At 45.2% G+C, this 19,265-nt stretch overlaps 1 protein-coding gene across 1 annotated transcript in view; it reads right to left on the bottom strand.

Moving 5' to 3' along the window:
• Positions 1–19,265, bottom strand: part of LOC102817073 (cholesterol 24-hydroxylase-like) — a 38,221-nt gene that overhangs the window by 8,216 nt on the left and 10,740 nt on the right. The window contains exons 2-10 of the mRNA XM_006839519.1: positions 18,514–18,594; positions 17,985–18,066; positions 11,928–12,001; positions 11,477–11,563; positions 6,031–6,169; positions 5,055–5,165; positions 4,126–4,276; positions 3,866–3,928; positions 3,670–3,742 (exon numbers count right to left, since the gene is read on the bottom strand). Coding sequence (XP_006839582.1) covers positions 3,670–3,742; positions 3,866–3,928; positions 4,126–4,276; positions 5,055–5,165; positions 6,031–6,169; positions 11,477–11,563; positions 11,928–12,001; positions 17,985–18,066; positions 18,514–18,594 — 861 coding nt within the window. The remainder of the gene's footprint in view (positions 1–3,669; positions 3,743–3,865; positions 3,929–4,125; positions 4,277–5,054; positions 5,166–6,030; positions 6,170–11,476; positions 11,564–11,927; positions 12,002–17,984; positions 18,067–18,513; positions 18,595–19,265) is intronic.

Here is a 19,265-nt window from a genome sequence, read left to right as displayed (position 1 = left end):
TCTGACTTGTAGCTATCCTGTCGGATAATTCTGACTTGTAGCTATCCTGTCGGAGAAGAGAACTGCTCCATAGTTCCCAAGGCTGTTGTCTTTATGGGAGAACCGTGTCTCATCTTCCTTCCACGGTACAAACCAATGCTTCAGCCACTGGACCACCAGGGTTCCTATAACATCACTAGTCTTAAAGGAAATGCAAATTAAACCCACAGTGAGATTCCAGTTTACATCCCGTTAGTATGGCTATTCGAGAAAACACAGACGATGACAAGCACTGATGAAGAGGTGGAGAACTTATTCATAGGACTTTAAAACAACGCAGCTGCCGTGGACAACAGTTCAACGGGTCCTCAAAGAGTTACACATAGAACTGCCATATGACTTAGAAATTCTGCTTCTAGGTATATACCCAGAAAAATAAAATGCAGGTGTTCAAACAAAAACTTGTACATGAATGGTCGTAGCAACATTGGTCACAGTAGCCAAAAGGTGGAACCCACTCAAGTGTCCAACAGAGAAACGAATAAACATAATGTGGTTTAGGCTCTTGTTGCTGTGGTTATGTGCCGTGGAGTTGGTTCCGACTCATAGCAACCCTCTATAGGGTTTCCAAGGCTGTAAATCTTTATTGTTGTTGTTATTTTGCCGTGGAGTCAGTTCTGACTCACAGCGACCCTATACAGGGTTTCTGAGGCTGTAAATTTTCACAGGAGCAGAAAGCGTCATCTTTCTCCCACAGAACAGCTGGTAGTTTCGAACTGCTGACCGTGAGATTAGCAGCCCGATTTGTAACCACTACATTACCAGATCTCCTTGGTTTATACATACCATGTGATACTATTCAGTCATAAAAAGGAATGACGTTTTAAAACATGCTACCACAGGGGTGGCCCTTAAAAACATGCTAAATGAAATGCCAGACACAAAAGGTCAAACACCGTATAGTTCCGCTTACATGAACTATCTAGAACAGGCAAATTCATAGGGACAGAAAGTCGGTTAGATGCCACCAGGATTAGGGCAGGGAAGAGGAAGGGGAAGTTATGGCTTTTGGGCCTCTTTCTGTGAGGATGAGAAACATGTAGAAATGATTACACAACATGGTGAATGAATGCAAGACGGTGAGTCAAAAATTCTCCGCACTCCGGTTATATTAAAACGCCCATCCGTGTGCATAGCTGATGACAACATTAAACGTGCACATGAAATGATTCTGTCACATAGACGAGTGACAGTGGGTTACATTGCAAATCATCTGCAAATCAGCCGTGGCTCTGCCTATGAAACAGTCCGTGACAGACTTGGGTTTCAACAAGTTTGTGAGAGATGGGTCCTGAAACAACGCACGGAAAACCATAAATTGAGTGTTTGAACATCTGCAAACAAAATTTGGGCCAATATTCAAAAACAGGTAAAAGTTTCTTTAAAGAAATTGTTACTAGTGATGAGGCATGGATTCATCACTATGAGCCTGAGAGTAAAAGGCAGAGTATGGAATGGAAACATCCTCAATTGCTGACGAAGAAAAAGTTCAAAAGTCAACTGGAAAATTGATGCTTACAGTTTTCTGGGACCTCAAGGGCCAGTATTGGAACATTTTCAGGGAAAAGGGTCAACAATCAACAGTGTTCATTACAGTGAGATGTTCATTGAAGAGCTGAAGCTTAAGCTTTCAATTAAATGCAGAGGACTGCTATCCAAGGGCCTTGTGATCTTGCACGACAACGTACATCCACACACCTCTGCCCACACTGTTGACACTCTGCTCCATTGGATTTTCACCTGTTTGGTCCCCTGAAAGCAGCCCTTCGAGGATAAAAACCCACCTCTGATGAAGAAGCAAAGACAGTGGTACATTCATGGCTTGCAGCTCAGCTTAAAACATTTTTAAGTAAAGGAATATGAAAGCTGTTGATAGATGAACAAAGTGTATTGAAAAGCAAGGTGATTATGTTGAAAATGATGTATTTGTCTTTTTAAAAAATTGATTAAAATAAATAATACAGCCAGAGTGCGGATAATGTTTTGACTCTCTCTCATATTAAATGTTATTTAGGATTCCTGGTGTGGTGCTGTAGGATCAGCACTGGACTGCAAACCATAAGGTCAGCGGTTCAAGCCCACCAGCTGCTCCCTGGGAACCCTACTCCATGGCACTTAACAACATCAACAAGTATTAAGGGGGAGCTGCAGCTTCTAGGTCTCAGTTCAGGGGATGAGAAACCTGTGGACAATGGCTGCACAACTTGGGGACAGTGTTCATGTCGCTGAATTGTACCCTTCAAGATGGCAGACCTGCCACACTGTAGGTCACACACGTTTAATCACAAAAATGAAAAAAGTGATTTTGGAAAGTGGTTGCAGTCATGTGGGCGATGTTGTGATAAATAAAGCACATTGTGAATCAAAACCACCGGATGCTCAGATGACTAAGAAACCGCCAGAGTCTTATGCGTGGAGACAAAATGAGGGCAGAACAGAAATTCAGCTGTGAATAGTGAATTAACTCTGGTGGCTGGGGACACTGGGGGTGGTTTTTAATAATAATAATTATTATTTTAACTTTTTTGCCTCCTCCAAATACTTTTATAAAGAACATATTACTATTGTGTTTTTTTTTTAACCCATCAAGAACTTTCATGTTCTCCACCAGGCCTCCACGGATGTCCTTTTGTGCTCAGATGACTAACTCTTGTCATCAAGGCCTCTCTCTGCCCCCTGTGTTACCACCCCCAAGTCAGATCCACGCTCAGGGGGCTGGGTGAATCCACAAGCAGCCCCTGAGAAAAACTGCTCTCAACACATTGGAATTAAAGGAAACCAAGGGCCCCTGGTGTGGTGCTGTGGGTTAATGCGCTCCAAAGTCAGTTTGAACTGCAAGGTCGGTGATTCAAGCTTACCAGCCAACTCCTTGGAAATCCTATACAGGGTTGCTATTAGTCGGAGGCCACTTGACATCACTTAACAACAACAAAAAGGGTCCCTTCCGAACTGTCATCCTGGGATGCTCTCCTGTGTCTGCAGCTGAAGGCTCAGAAGAAGAGGCTTAGTTCCCTCAACTCTTTATGTTGGACTTTGCTCTCTGTCCTCAGTGCCCACTTCTGGACAGGCACTGGGTCTACCTGGGGGAAAGGAGCCAGGTCTTTGTCCTCCTGGAGCGTCTGGCTCATGGCTGCATCAGTCTTAGAACAAACAGTCCCAAGAGAAAGTAGGAATGAGCTGGGATGCACTTAGGAGGGAAATGCAACAAGGTTAATTTGGGGGCCAGAGAAGGCTTCTCTGGAGGAAGTTGAGTAGGAGAAAGAGGTGAAAGTGAAAGAGGGGAAAATGAAAGAGGGGAAAGTGGATGAGGAGGAAAGGAAAGTAGAGGAGGTGAAGCATAAAGAAGAGGAGGAGGAAGAAAACAGAGGAGAAGGAAGTGAAAGTGGAGGAGGAGGAAGAGGAGGAAGGGGTGAAGGGAAAGGAGGGAGAGGAAGAGGAAGAGGATAAGTAGAAGGCAGAACAGAAAAGAGTGTTTCCAAAGTAGCCACAGCATGTGCAAAGGCCCTGGGGTGAAGGGGAGGATCATTTGAAGGGATTTAACTATGGGACAGCAGTAGATGGTCGTCTGGGACCATGACATCAGACAAATCTCTCTGCCGGCCTTCAGGTCACTCAAGGTCAACCCCGTACCTTGCCACAATCTCAGGCTGGCGGGACAGCTCCATCACCGTGAATGCCAAGTGATTGGCGGAGGTCTCGTGACCTAGGGGAGAGGAGGAGAGATGGGGACAGGAGCTGTATCCCTCAGAGTTAGGGTCTCAAGTGACCAAAGCGTCCATCATTTCTGCAAAGCTCTGAGCTCTTGGTCACCACCAAAGCTACCAACCAGCAATGAAGAAGGTGACAAAGTTGTCTAGCAGAATCTCATCATCCTGGGTATCCTCTTCAGCTGGAAGACAAAGAAGAGGCTCTGTCCCCTGGTGGCAGATGTCTGTAACACTCAAATCCCAGTTTCCTTTTCCCGCGGCTCAAAAAAGAACCAAATGTCTTTCTACTTTTAAACCAGACAAGAGACAACTGGAGTCCTTTGTGGTCCTGATGCTGATGGGGCGCCCCTCTCCTGCCCCTCAGTTGTAACCCACGCACCTTTGAGAATCTGTGTGAGGATGTCGGCAGGAACGTCCTCCCCTCTCTTGAGGGCCTCCCGGCGGTGCTGAACCCAGTCCTTGCCAACCTGGCGCAGAAAGCGGATGCTCTCTCGGATCTCTCGCAGCTGTTTCCGCTTCCCTGGTAAAAACTAAACCGAGATTCCAGCATAGACGGCTGGCTGAACACACACGATCCTCTCCCCCTGTCCCTCTCCCATTCCAAAACGTATTGGGACGTCAGAAGCATCTCTTCATCTAGAAGAGATGAAGTAGCCAGGGACACTAGATCAAGATGGTGGCTTAAACCCAAGCATCCACTTCCCCTTCCTATACCAAAGCTGTAGAAATGATGGAGAGGAGCTGTAAACATCTCCAGATAGAAATGAGAAGAAAGTTGAGGGTGGTTAAAATCTCATCAGAGGAGAAGGCATAAGGAAGGGGCATCAACTGCTAAAGTGAATGAGACGTTGTATCAGAGGGGACTACAAGCTCCCAGGCTGAAGTCTCAGGGAAAAGTGGAGGGGGGAGGGGATCTAAGCATCGTCACCTGGGGTACCACTTTCCCCCCTTCTTCCTTCTTTAAGCCTGGAACAAGGAGGTGGAGGCTGGAGCTACAGGGCTCACTGTATGAAATGATACACTAAGGACAGTGGACAGAAAGAAAACCCCAGAAACATCTGTCCCAGATTTCCTGCTTTGAGAATCATTCTACAGGGGAGAAGATTCAGCTCTCCTTTATTTAAGCCACTTTCATTCTGATCCTCTGCTTTAGGAGATGAATGCAAATCCTAACTGAATCAGAGGGTGAGGTGAGTCACTTCAGAAAGTGGAGAACTCAAAACCCATTCTGAGAAAATGAATGAAGGAGAGGCTCCAGAAACCGAGGAGACAAGCTGCTGGTCACTGGAGGCAGGGCTGAGGTAGTACCTTTGCCAGGGTGTTTCGGGATGCCGTGATGCCCTCCAACATCACTCTCACTGCCCTGGGCAGAGGTTTCTGGGCATCCAGCAGCATGCTGGTCTCCATCCCGAAAGCTGCCTGGGGAAGAGAGATGAGCCAGCTCATGCCTGGGAAATGAAAGGTCAGCAGGTCCAGAGCAGAGCTTGGACCTGGATTACGGCTTTAGGAGTCGCAGTTTATCAGCTACTACAATGACTCGGATGATTCTAGTGCCTTGGAGGATTGTGAGAATTAACAGCACACAATTAACTGCTCAGTTAACTTTGGCTTCCTTGACACGAGGCTTTCTCCCTACATGCAACCTTCCTCGGGTGTCAATTGTTGTTATGTGCCATGGAGTCGGTTTTGACCCACAGCGACCCTGTACAGGATTTCCGAGGCTGTAAATCTTCACGGGAGCAGAAAGCCTCATCTGTCTCCCACAGAACAACTGGTAGTTTCGAACTGCTGACCTTGCGGTTCGCAGCCCGATTCGTAACCACTACGCTACCAGAGGTCCTTTCCATTAGATCCCCTCTACCCCGAAATGCTGTGGATTGTATGAATGGCAACAATCATAATCAGGCTTCACGGTTCCTTCAGGTCAGCTCCCTGATCTGCATGCATGTGGGGTTTGGGATTATCTGGGCTACTTCTAAATCAGCCAGGTGGATCATCAAGCCACACTCAACTAGTGGGGCGGTCAGAATCAGGCCAACGTGAGATCAAGGTCAGCCCCTCTGCTTCGGAGTGTCCATCTCCAGAAAATACATTCAGAGTCCTGATCTCACTCTGGGTTGCTTTGAATATTCGAGGAGATTCTATGCAAAGCCCCCAGCAGAGAGCAAGGGGTACTGGTGTGTGGAAGAGCAGGGGGAAGGGAGGATAGCAAGCAAAATGGAGAGAGAGAAGACCCCCGGCTCCCGGGGACATTGCACCCCTCACCCCAGCTGTCCACCATCACCTTGGCCAGGATGTCCATGGCAGTACAGGTGAGCATGTCCTGCATGGACACCGGGGTCTGCCCGTCCGCCTTGGCTTCCAGAATCTCCACCAGCTGCTCAGCCTTCTCGTTGAATGTTTCCATCAAACTAACCAAGGAGCTGGGGGACAGCAGAGGTGTCAGTGGTCAGCAGAACTAGCCCCTGTGGGCTGCCTGCCACCTCCCCTCTGAAGAGAGGAGGTTGTACCCCTTGTACAGTGTGAAGATGAGTGTCCAGTTCACCAGGCCTCCCTGGAGCCCAAGCCCGTTAGGATCATGATAACCTAGCCACGCCTAGGTTTGTACATTTCTTCTCCACTCAAGACAGTCACCCTTGTCTTCACAGTTCCATGGGGCCCCTGTTTTCCACTGTAGTCTCCCCAACCCTGACTTCTGGGGGATGTAGCAATGTAGACACTCCAGATGAAAGTGGGGAGGGAGGGAGAAAAGGTTTTTGGGACCTTCCAGGGTCAGGAGGGTGCCCCAGTGCCTCTCCTTCCTCTCAGCTGATACCTCATGTTTCCTACTCTCTCCTGAACAATCACAGGGCCCAGCCCTCCTTGGAAATGAGTCCTCAGGTGCCATCTGCAGCCCAGAGCTCCCAATCTCATAGTGCCCCCTACCTCTAGAGGGCAGCCCCTGGACGTCTCCTAGGCATAGAATTTGTTTAGAAACGTGTGTGGAAGGAAGTACTCCAAACTCATGAATATGGTAGCCCCAAGGGGAGTCCTGGTGAAGATAAGCACTGGACTTCAAGGTTGATGGTTCAAACTCACCAACCACACCTCAGAAACCCTATACAGGGATGATATGAGTCAGAACCCACTCAACGGCACTTCTTAACAACAATAAAGGGAGTAGGAAGGGGCTGAGACTAGAATTTTGTAACATTACCTTTTTCTGGATTGTCTAAATCTTTACTGAGAGTACAGTGCTTTGGTAATTAAAAGTAATTTTCAATGTTAATCATCATGGGTACAGAGGATATGGTATTTGTTGTCTTTTTCTTATTCTTGCAACTCCTTGGTAAATTTGAAGCTATTTCCAACTAAGATATTTTTAAAAATTAAAAAGGAATATGCAGTAATCCCCAGGAGCCTGAGACCAGAAGAACTAGATGGTGCCCAGCTACCTCTATCAGTTACCACTGCTCTGAAAGGGATCACATTGTGTCCTGGATGGCGTGGGAGACAAATGTGGAAGGAAACTCAAAATCATAAAAAGCTCTGGCTGACTGGATGGGTAGAGACTGATGAGCCCTAACAACACGCCCCACGTTCACCCTCCAAGTCTGGAAATGAACTCACCCCCATGACTGAACTTTAAGTCAAGCAACAAATAGGTCTACAAGGGGAACGATCACACGGGTAGAGCGCCCACACCTTAGACCAATCACATATGTGAGCTCAAAAGGGCAGCACTTTGATTCAGTCAAGGCCAAGAACAGAGTTCAGAAGGGTGGAGGAATGGAAACAGGAACACAGGGAGGAGGTGGGATAAATGATGTGGCATTGTGGGAACTGTAATCAGTTACACGAAACAAAATGTGTATAAATCGTTGAGTGGAAAATGGGTCCGCTCTGTAAACTTCCACCCAATTCGCAATCAAAAGTTTGGGGGGAAACTTAAAACAGATAAACAGGGAAGAGACAAAGGGTAATTGTTTCCATGAGTTAAGATAACCAGCTCATTGTTTAGAAGCCAGTCAGTTCTGCTCTAGCTCCCCGGCTGGCAGCTGCCCAACCCATGCCCACATCTGCTGCACATCTCATCCTGTGGCCCAGGGCTGTCCTGAAAGCAATTTTGCTCCAGGAATCCTCTCCGCCCTAAAATGCTGTGAAGCACCGTCCCTGCCACTCTTAGGAGACAAATGAAATCAGGAATTCACTGCTTCCAGACTCTAACATTGCTTTCCCTGTTGCTGCTACCTTTCAGCTCCTTCATAGCATTCTATTCCTTCCCACGTCAGGACTCTGCAGGCCTACCCTCTCTGCCTGGACCACCCTCCCCTCCCACCTTCCATCTTCCCATGTCCCCATAAGCCATCTGCAGATGGACTCTCAAATCCCGTCCTTTGGGACATGCCTCTGGAACCCCAGTATACGCTCCTGTCTTCAAAACACGTCCGTGGTGTACAGTTCTGTATTTCTTTGCCAGATTGTATGCAAGTTAGTGAGATAACATTCAAGTTGACAGTCTGGACTGAGTGTGGCTGGTTATACAAATGCCACACTGGGCTTGGAATGGCTCTAATGTTATCATTTCTTTACGAGTGAATCTTTTACAGCTTTGTTGGGCTCGAGTGTTAGCTGAGAATCAGGACCATGGTCTTGAGATAAAAGTAATATCTAGAAAAGTAGAAACTGGCAGTTTATTCTCACAATATCATTACAAATCCTTCGTGATGTTCTGTGTGGGTAATGGCAGGGCAGAGACACGCCAGCGGTCCCTACCTTCTCTTCATCAGTGAATGAGGATCCTGTGGGCTCAAGAGCACATTCACCAACACTGAAAAGCATCTGCCAAAGCATCTTTGCTATCATTTATTTCCAATTTTACATTTAGGACAAAATAGGAATCTCTAAGATGTTGCAAAGCAGAACAATAAAAATAGGTGTGAAAGATTACAACCGTGCAGAGCAGACTCATGGGAACAGTGCCGCTGGGATTCCTGTCAAACCACAGACAATTGGCTGGTTAGACTCTAGGCCTTCTGCTAGCCTCACAGCTTCCTGAGGGCCCAGGCCACCCTTCCATCAATCCCTTCCAATTCTCACATCCAGCAACTTTCCGTCATTCCAGGTCCTTAATTCCCTCAAGCACTGACTTGCTCTATAATAATCCTACAGGGTGTGTGGGGTATCCAGTACTGTGCTGGGGACAGGGCCAGAGGTCCAGGGACAGGGCCTGTCTTCTGTCTTTCAGGAACAATGGGACAGGTGGGTGTGCTGCAGTGGATGTAGGACAAATGTGATGGAGCCTCAAAGATCAGGACTCAGGACACACAAAATGTGTTCTATCTGTGCAAGACAATATCATCCAACCACAAAATAAAGTACTGATATATACATGGTCGCTCTGTAGGATAAGCACTGGACTGCAAACCATAGTTTGGTGGCTCAAACCCACCTGCTGCACCATAGGAGAAAGCTGAAGCTTTCTGCTTCCTTAAAGATTTACAGTCTCGGGCTGATGAAAGGAGATGGGGATAGCACCCATGTGGTATAGTAGTGAATAATTGCTATCAGGACGGTGGACTGTGAGGATTGGAAATGTAAAGGTAGACATTTTGAAGTGAAAGAATGGGAGTGGTTGACTTTGCAGTCTAGGAGTGGAGGTCCCTGGGACCATGAAGGGAGAAGAGTGGAGAGCGGGACCCTACCCAGAGATGCAGTGATGCCAGAGATGGAGGCAGAGATGATGACGTGGAGAGATGGAGTGGCTGGGGACTTTGGACCCAGAGAGGGAGAGGGGCTGTGTGCTGATGACCAGGGGACAGGCTTGCAAGGTGTACCCTTTGGTTGGTTGATGATACATGAAGGGGACTGTAACCATGGCAATGAAATTATCTATGATAGGATAAATGTAAAGCTAATGTTCTCCCATGTAAACTATCACATAATTCACAATAAAAGATTAAAAAATTTAAAAAAAAAAGATTTACAGTCTCAGAAACCCTATCCAGGATCGCTATGAGTCACAACTGACTTAACGGCACTTAACAACACACTACAATAGCATAAAATGTGAAGAAAAAAAAAATACGTAAAGTAAAAGAATCTCGTAACAAAAGATTCCAGTTACGGGAAACATCCAGAAGAGCAAATCCAGACAGAAGATAAATCAACAGCTGCCAAGGGATGCGAGTTGAGGGACTGGAAGTGGGGTGGGGAGTGACCACTAGTAGGTACCAGGCTTCATGCTAAGGTGATGAAAATGTTCTAAAACTGATTGTGAACATACTACAAACTTTTGGGGGTTTTTTCTTTTCTGTTACAAATTCAGTTGTGGTGTGGTTAAATATTGGACCACAGGGATGAGTTCAGTTCAAGCCGGAAGGATGATTCAATCGTCTTGGGGATTCCATCCGTCTCTATCGACCGGTAAGCTCATTTTTATACATGTATGAGAGAAAGAGAGATTTTGACTCTTGTTTCACATTTTTCTCCCATTTGATCCGGAAGCTTCTATTATGATCCCTTTCAGAGAGGCTGGTAGTAACAGCCAGGTACCATCTTCTTCCGGTCTCAGAGTCATGGTGGCTGACACTCACATGGTCCTGTGGATTTATTGTTTCCACACATCTTTTAATGTCTTCACTCTTTTTGACTCTGGATGGGGAGAGATCAATAGTGGTACCTTAGATGGCCACTCACCATCTATCAAGACTCCAGTTGCTACTCACCAAAGTAGGATGTAGAACACTGTCTTTGTGGACTGTTATGCCAACTGACCTTGGTTGTCCACCGAGACTATGATCTTGGGACTCCAGGCCCAGGGATTCACTCCTTCAAGGTATTTGGTAATGTCTGAGACGTTTTCGTAACTTTGCCTCCTGTGTGCTCTACTATATTCATGGATATATTTGCAGCATATGGGTAAACACATACACAGAAATGTTGTTATTGTTAAGTGCCGTGGAGTCGGTTCCGACTCATAGTGACCCTGCACAGGGTTTCTGAGGCTGTAAATCTTTACGGGAGCAGAACGCCTCATCTTTCTCCCGCGGAACCGCTGATAGTTTCAAACTGCTGACCTTGATGTTGGCAGCCCAACTTGTAACCACTATGCTACCAGAGCTCCTTCATACACAGAAATAGCCTCTGTTAACCTATATATTAGTGGGTATAGTTCCATTCTTCCCACACCCTGTTCAGCTTTGTAGATTTCTTCATCCGCTTGTAGATTTCTGCATCCACTTGTAGATTTCTTCATCCACTTGTAGATTTCTGCTATTACTGTTACTGCAGATTTGTGTATATATAATAGTATTCACCTCTATTGCCTTTAACTGTTCTATTCCTCCCAGTGCCTTCCTCTACCTTCATCATTCTTTGTGGGTCTTCCCCCATACTACAAACTAATTGCATTGTACAAATGGCACACTGTGTGAATTGTATCTCAATAAGGCTGGTAAAAAAAACCCGAAAATAATAATAAACAAAATGTTGCTTAAAAAAGAAGACTAGACAAGGGCAGTCTGAGTGGGAGGAGTCCCCCATGCCTCTGATCTTCACTGACACTCAGCCCAGGATGTTTACAAGCCACATGGGGGTCTCTGTCAGCCTCACATCCTGGGGCTGCCTGTCTATCGTCTCTTCCTTTGGCCTGGTGAGGACCCCTGATATAGAACCCTTCCCACATCCAACTACACAGCAACCCATCTCTAAGCAGCCAAACCACAGAGCCCCCATCTACCCACACTCACCTCCGGCTGAAGGCCAAGTCCATGACCCTGCGCTGTTTGTGCCAACGTTCGTGGTCACACTCCGATACCAGGCCCTGGCCAAAGAGTCTGTGGGATAAGACGATTGAGACAGGGGGCCGGGAGGAGTAGGGTGGGGGTGCTGCGAATAGACAGGGGGTTCCTTTTGGTGGTGAGGAAAACATTTGGGACTGCGTGAGAATAGCACAACTGAAAATGACAAATCTTCTGTGGTGTAAGTTTTACCACATTAACAGGGTGAGGGGAGACACAGGGTGACTTCATGCATGATCTCAGCATCCCATCCCCACCTAAACCCAGAGGGGAAGGTACAGGAAGGACAGTGATGACCACCACCTTCGAGGCACCAGTGATGGTCTCGGGCTCATGATACACCCCTCATTCGAGGCTTTTACCCTCTTTCCCTCAGACTCCCCACTGCCCGGCACCTTACCTCTCACCAAACACAGTCTGGATGGCACGGTACATCTTTAAGTCTTTGTTGTACTTGGTTGACATCAGGAACTTCTAAACACCACACACGCACACACACAATAAAAACACAACATGAGCTTATGCAAGGGGGATCCGGTACGTTTCTTGGTTCTGGTAAACACACCTGGGACAATCACCATTTGTGAGTGTGAACAGCCCCCACACAGGTCTCAGCTTCTCCCTAGCCACCAGGGAGGAGAGGGTCCTGTCTTCCAGCGATACCACGGCTGGTTTCAGATAGGACAATGAGAACCAGAGGTCTGACATGGAATTTCCCATTCCAGAGCCACACCTGGGACACCCCACCTCATATCACCTTCTAATGCAGAGAGGACAGGTAATCATTGTGGGAGAGGGACTTCTAGGATGCAGGGGAAATCAAGGCAGGCTTCCTGGAGAAGGGTCCACTTGCCATACCAAGAGCTAAATGGTAGCACTCCTACCAAGGTTAACAGTTTCCAAGGCAGGCGACCCAGGGGCTAGCAACTTGGGCAATGAAGCCAGCTAGCTCAAATCCAAATCCATGGCTTCATCTCTGGGGACACATAGTCTACAGTGGGCTACTCATTTTCTCCCCCTCAGTTTCCATAGTTCACAACATGGGGGTAGGAAGAATGCCTGCTGAAGTAGCATTGCTGTGAACAGTAAATTGTTGTTGTTGTTAAGTGCCATCGAGTTGGTTCCAACTCATAGTCATCCTGCAGAAGGATTCCAAGGAGTCGCTGGTGTGTTTGAACTGCTGACCTTGCACTTAGCAGGCCAGTGCTTATCCTGCAGCACCACACCAGGACTCCTAAATAAAGGATATTGGGAGCAGGACCTGGCATCCAGTGAGTTCTCAACAATAACCAATCTCTCATTAGATCTCACTTAATATTCGTCAGCCCTAACATGTGGATGCTATTTAAAAAACAGCCCAAAACCACACACAGGGTAAACGGTGGGTATGGGAAGTAAATCCAGGCAATCTGATGTGATGGAGATAGGAAAGAATGTCTTGATCCTAATGAAAATAATAGACAAGAACTCTAAAATCCCTTAATATAAATATTGTAAATATGGTCAAGGATTTCAAGAAAGCTATAAACATAAACTTGCATGTCCAAGAAGTTCAAAGAATCCCAAATAGATTAAACACAAAGAAAATGACACCAAGGCAGATCTTAATCAAATTGCTGAAAAACAGTGATAGAGAATCTTAAAAGTTAATACATCCCCACTGAGTAGTTCTCAACTTGTCTACATGGGTCTGGTGAAAGGAGATGTGGATAAGATTCTTATGATTCAATAGTGAGTAATTGTTATCATGACTAATTACGATTGTCACAACTATAAAGGTAGAAGTTTTGTAACATTGAGGGGGGTGTAGTTAATTTTATAGTCCAGTAACAGAGGACCGTAGGGCCATCAAAGGAGAAGAGCATGAGCGGAATGCAGGACCCTGTTGGGGAGCGCAATCACTGAGATGTTGAGGCCCTGTGTCATGGACCAAAATCCAACACAGTGGCTCCACTCAGAATTGCTAGCCAGGGACCCTGAGGGCCAAGGAAGTGACCTCCTTACGTCCCGGGTTCATTGGCTTTTACGAACTCACTTTTGGGCTAGCTCTGTATCATTTTCTTTGGTCCTATTATTCATTTTATGCTTCTAACTCCAGTAATTGTAGCTCTGAGAAAATGGTTTCTTATGTGCCTCTCTTAATGTCTCCACTGTGTTGGCAGTGCGTAAGGTTCTGGGAACAAATCTCTCTGAGGAACAAACTCTGGCCACCTGGCAAGCATGTCCAAACTGTTCTTTATCAAATTATTCAGTTATGTTTGATATTAACTTAATACATGAGCTCTTAGTATCCATGTACAATATTAATATAAAAACCCTTCCTAAAGCTGAGGCCGTAAAAGTTCCAAAGGCAAGTTTGCTGGGAGGTAGATTGGTGAGTTCCGGAGTATTGTTCAAGGAATAATAGTGTCAGCCCTTCTAATCGTCCCCAGGTGTCCCTCTTCCTCCTGAAGCCTTAGCCAGGTAGCTGAAACAGCTTGATTCTCTTCAGACCTTTTGAATCCTTTTCTCACCTTTGCCCATTGGAAATTAGGTGCTATAGGTATGTTAATTAGCCTTGAAAAACCTCGAGTTGCTGCCTTGGGGTTTGAACCTAAAAAGTAATTTATAACAATTTGCTTGAATTTCTGGAAAATTAAGGATGATTATTAAGACAATTTGTGATGTATATTTTAGAATTTGTTCCTATAAATCATGGTGTCCTGTTTTGAACGATTAAACACATTTCACTTCTGTACCCTGTCTTAATAATCCCCTTCTTCCTTTGTGTAAAATCCCTCCCTGAAATAAAAGAGGGGCACAGACTGAACCCTGTGTGCATTACTGCCTGCAGGGGCCATGATGCCTGCAGTCCAGGGTCTGCCTGCCTGTCTTGCATCCACTCTAGTTTTGGGGTGTCTCTTTGTCTCTCTCGTCGCGTCTTTGTGTACACTCTTTTTCTGTCTCTGTCGCCACCAGATCTCCCTACTTCGTGAACCAAACTTTCCTGTCGAGGCCGGACCCCTACAGGACCCTATCCAGAGAAGCAGCGACACCAGAGATGGAGGCAGAAATGAGGACATGGAGAGAGGGAGCAGCTGAGAACTCTAGACTCATGGAAAGAGAGGGACTGGGTGCTGGTGGTCAGGAGGTAGGCTTGCAGAATGTGCCCTTCGGTTGTTTAAATGATTATATATTCCTGAGTGTTTTTGTGCACTTGCCCCCTCCCCCCCCACAAAACAAAACAAAAGGAATAGAAGCAGATACTGTTGAATTATGATACATGGAGATTGTAATCATTGCAATGAAATGATGAATGTAAAATTGATGTCCTCCCATGTAAACTATCACTCAATTCACAATAAAAACTTAAATAAATAAATAAGTTAATACAGAAAAAGACCCAGTGTGAATAGAGGAACAAAGGTATGAATGAACACAGACTTTTCATCAGAAACAGACAAGCCAGAAACTAAAGAAGAAATAGCCTTAAAATGCTGAAAGAAAACCCTAGAAAACAACCTGAACTTCTATACAAATAAAAATACTTAAAAAAAAAAAAAAATGAATGTGCAATAAAGACTTTTCCAGACAAACAAAAGCTGAGACAATTTTCTGCCAGGAGACCTGCATTATCATAAATATTAAAGGAAGTTCTTCAAGGAGAATAAAAAGGATACCAGATGGAATCTAGGAATTACTCCTACATACACAATGAAAAATGCCAGAAATAGTAAATATATGGTAAGTATAAAATCTAATTTTAATCTATTTTAATTCATGTAAAAGGTAATTGGTAATTTAAAGCAAAGATAATAACAATGCATTGTGGGGATCTATAGTAGAAGTAAAAGTAAAGGAAGGGACAGAAAGGCAGCAAAGGTAGTCTTACTTGTGGTAAGGCTCTTAGTATATGTAAGTGAAGTAATATTGAAGGTAGACTGACACAGTTCAGATGCTAATGAACCCTGAATGGAGAGACAATGTGAAATCAAAAAAGTGTCTATCCAAACAAAGAACAGGGAACAAGGAACAGATGGGATGAGAAAAACAAATTGCAGCACAACACAGTTAAAACAAGTCATGCCAATGATTACACTAAATGTAAATGACCTAAGCATTCCAATTAAAAGGAAGGGATTGTGAGACTGGTAAAACAGCAAGGCCTGGTTAGAGACATTCTCTGGGCAAGAAACTTGCTTTAAACACAGAAACAAAGATAGGCTAAGAGTAAAAGGGTAGGAACAGATACACCCTGTAAGCCCCGAGGGTAAAAATGTTAGAGTGATTTTGGTAGGTAAAATAGACTTCAGAGAAAGGAATGTTACTAAGGATATAAAAGAGTATTCTAAAAAAATAAATAAATAAAGAGGTCAACTCATTATGAAGAATCAACAATCCTAAATGTGCATGCACCCAGCTACAAAATGCAAGAAATGGACTAAACTGAAAGGAGAAACCAACAAATCCACAATTATGATTGGAGAGTCCAATAATCTCCTCCCAGGAAATGATAAGACAAGTAGACAGAAACTCAATAAGGATTTAGAAGACTTAAATAGCACTATCAACCAACTAACTTATATTTCTAAAACATTCCACTAAGAAAAGAGTGTATCATTCTTTTTAAGTGCTCATGATCACTCACCTAGATAGGTCACATTCTGGGCCATAAAACAAGTCTCTATCCATTTAAAATGTTTAAAATCATGAAGAATGCATTCTCTGACCTTAACAGACTTAAATTAGAAATCATTTCCACGTGTTGTTGTTGTATGCCATTGAGTCAACTCTAACTCATGTGATGGTGGTAGTGGTGTGCCGTGGAGTCGGTTCTGACTCACAGTGACCATGCATAGGGTATCAGAGGCTGTAAATCTTCCAGGGCTGAAAGCCTCATCTTTCTCCCCTGGAACAACTGGTAGTTTCAAACTGCTGACCTTGAGGTTAGCAGCCCAACTCGTAACCACTACGCTACAACTTATAGTGGGTTTGAATTGCTGACCTTGTGACTAGCACAGTTAGCCACAGTCCAGTACTTATCCTATAGCACCATACCACTTCCAAACAGATAAATGGAAAATCCATTCATACTCATATTAGAAATTGAAAACTACACTTTTAAATAACTCATGGTTTGAAAACAGACATAGACACAGGAACAAAATACTTAACAAAATATTAGCAAATTGAATGCAGCGACTTAGAAAAACAGAGAATGCATCTTGATAAGCATGCAAGGTTGATATGTCTTTGAAGATCAGCTGATGCAACTCACCATATTAATTTGCATCTTTATACTTCCTTCCTAGAGCATCATGTGAGCTCGCTTGCCTGTCTTGGTGGCAAGCTTTTAAAAGTCTTCCACTGTCTTTATGTTTAAAATTAAACTTTGTTTTGAAATGATTTTTAGCCGTCTGTTAGAGACACGATGCTTGCTCAACTTCCCTTCTGATCTGGACCCAAAATTGTAGCTTGTCTTTCTCAGTGCCATCCTAACCACCCTCCATGCAGAGAGTGCTGAGTGCTGAGCACCCACGTGAAATTAACAAACCATCATTCACAGGGCTAGATGGCTCACAGATCTTACATTGGCTTCCTCTTTACAACTACCTCTTAAGACAGGCATATTCTTATTTTGCAGATGAGGAAAGATATGATACAGAGTGGTAAACTAATTCTCCAAGGTCTCACGCTCAGTTAGTGGCAGAACTGGATTTGAGCCTGGTTCTGCTGACCCTAAATGATCTGACAACCATGCTTAGTTCCTACATGGTAGGCACCATCCTGCACACTTTATACCAATTAATGCAACCCACCTCCCTGGGGTAGGGCTCCAGGATAAGCACCGGTTTGGCAACCATAAGGTTGGTGGTTCAAATCCCACCAGATGCTCCTTGGAAACTCTGTGCAGGGTCACTATGAATCAGAACCGACTTGATGGCACCCAAGAACAACCTCCTTGGAGTCAGTGGGGAAGAGCATAACCCTTGGAGTCAAACTACCTGGGTTCAAATCCCACTTGCCCCCTTTGTGCCTTTGCTTTCTTATGTTTAAAATGAGAACAAATATGATCCTTCTCCTTATGAGGGTTCAACAGGTTACTAACTGTCAAGGATTCAGAACAATGCATGGTCCACAGGAAGCACTAAGTGTCTTTGGACAGCGTATTTGTTTAATAAGTCTATCAACCTTTGAATCCCATCACTGTCCTAGCATGTAGGCTGTAGGGATTAACTATGAAATCACCAGTTAGTGGTGGAACAAGAAGCCTAGTACCCAAATCCTCACTCATCTCCCCCATCAAACAGCGCCTCCACCTCACCCTGCCTGTTCCAAGTGGCTGATGGGTGGAGATGATGATGTCATCCCCTTCTGGGTCCCTGGGGGCATTCCTCAACAGCTCCAGGGGCTGCTGTCTCACCTTCTACCCAGGGGAAGGGGCCAGAGCTCCCACGGAAACCACTCTAGTTCTTACCTTGACTGATTCAGGACTGGTGACGATAACAGAGGTTTTGTGGAAGACATTGACCCGCACAACAGGTCCATACTTCTTAGTCCTGGAAACCAAAGTGACCCAAAAGAAGTTGTTGATATCCCCGTCAGAGAAGTGGAAGCATCCCATCCCAGGAGGGGACTTAACAGAGGCTACCACAGGGCTCAACCTCCACCTCTGTAAGATGGGTTTGCTACATTCCTTGTCTGATTGCCCCCTAATCAAACAGCACAGTATCTGCAAAAGCACTTTGAAGAGAATAAAGTGCTACCCCGATGGTGAATGGTATCTCCTGCCCTGTTAACAGATGGGAAAACTGAGGCTCTGAGAGCTTCTGATAACTAATCTATGGTCACTTGATTGGTGAATGGCAGCACTTGGCTTCAGAATCAGCTGTCAGGGGAAGAGCTGCTGGGGCGTGGGATGGCCTGAGCAGTCATGGGGGTGGGGGGTGGGGTACTGCATGGAGGGGCCCCAGAATACTGCCAACAAATTATAAGCTAGAACCCACCAATCCAAAAACACATCTTGGAGCGTACGGCCACAAACCTCATCCTTTTTCCAAAAGTATGGGAGATGTCCTAGAAGGAAACTAGAAAAAAGGGGAACACATTAGGATCGCCAGCACTCCATTGTTATAGAATGTTCCTTTGGAACATTGACTATGGAGTCAATACTATTAGACCCACTTCACATGTGGGAAAACTGAGGTTCAGGAGGTTGTGGCTGAGTGCCCAGGGTCCTTCGACACATGAACAGAGCTCGATAAACACTGAATGGTAATGGTCTTGAGGAATTCAGTGACTACCTTCTATGGTCACCAGGCTCAGTTTCCCCTCACAAGACCTTACCCATATCACCTGGAAGCACCTCTATGTGGAATAGGTGAGGCAGGGACCACTGTGGTTCTGAAGGATAAGCACCAGACTGCAAACCACCAAATTGGCAGTTTGAGCTCACCAGCTGCTCCTTGGGAGAAAGATGAAAGTTTCTGCTCTGGCAACGATTTACAAATTCTTCTAAAGTTGGAAAGAGTACAAAGAGTCACTGTACCAAAAAGAAATGGTTGATGTCCAAATATTTCAAGAGGTAGCATATGACCAAGAGCCAATGATACTGAAGGAAGAAGTCCAAGGTGCACTGAAGACATTGGCAAAAAACAAGGCTCCGCGGAGGAACAAACAAGATGGCGGATCGGGTGGACGTATAGCAGAGAGCTCCGCCAACAACAACACAGAATACCCGACCAAGCAGGCTCAGGGG

This window comes from Chrysochloris asiatica, unplaced genomic scaffold (assembly GCF_000296735.1).
Source record: "Chrysochloris asiatica unplaced genomic scaffold, ChrAsi1.0 scaffold00025, whole genome shotgun sequence".
Classification (NCBI taxonomy): Eukaryota; Metazoa; Chordata; class Mammalia; order Afrosoricida; family Chrysochloridae; genus Chrysochloris; species Chrysochloris asiatica.
Note: the sequence above shows the minus strand (reverse complement) of the source record. Positions and strands in the feature narration are given on the sequence as shown.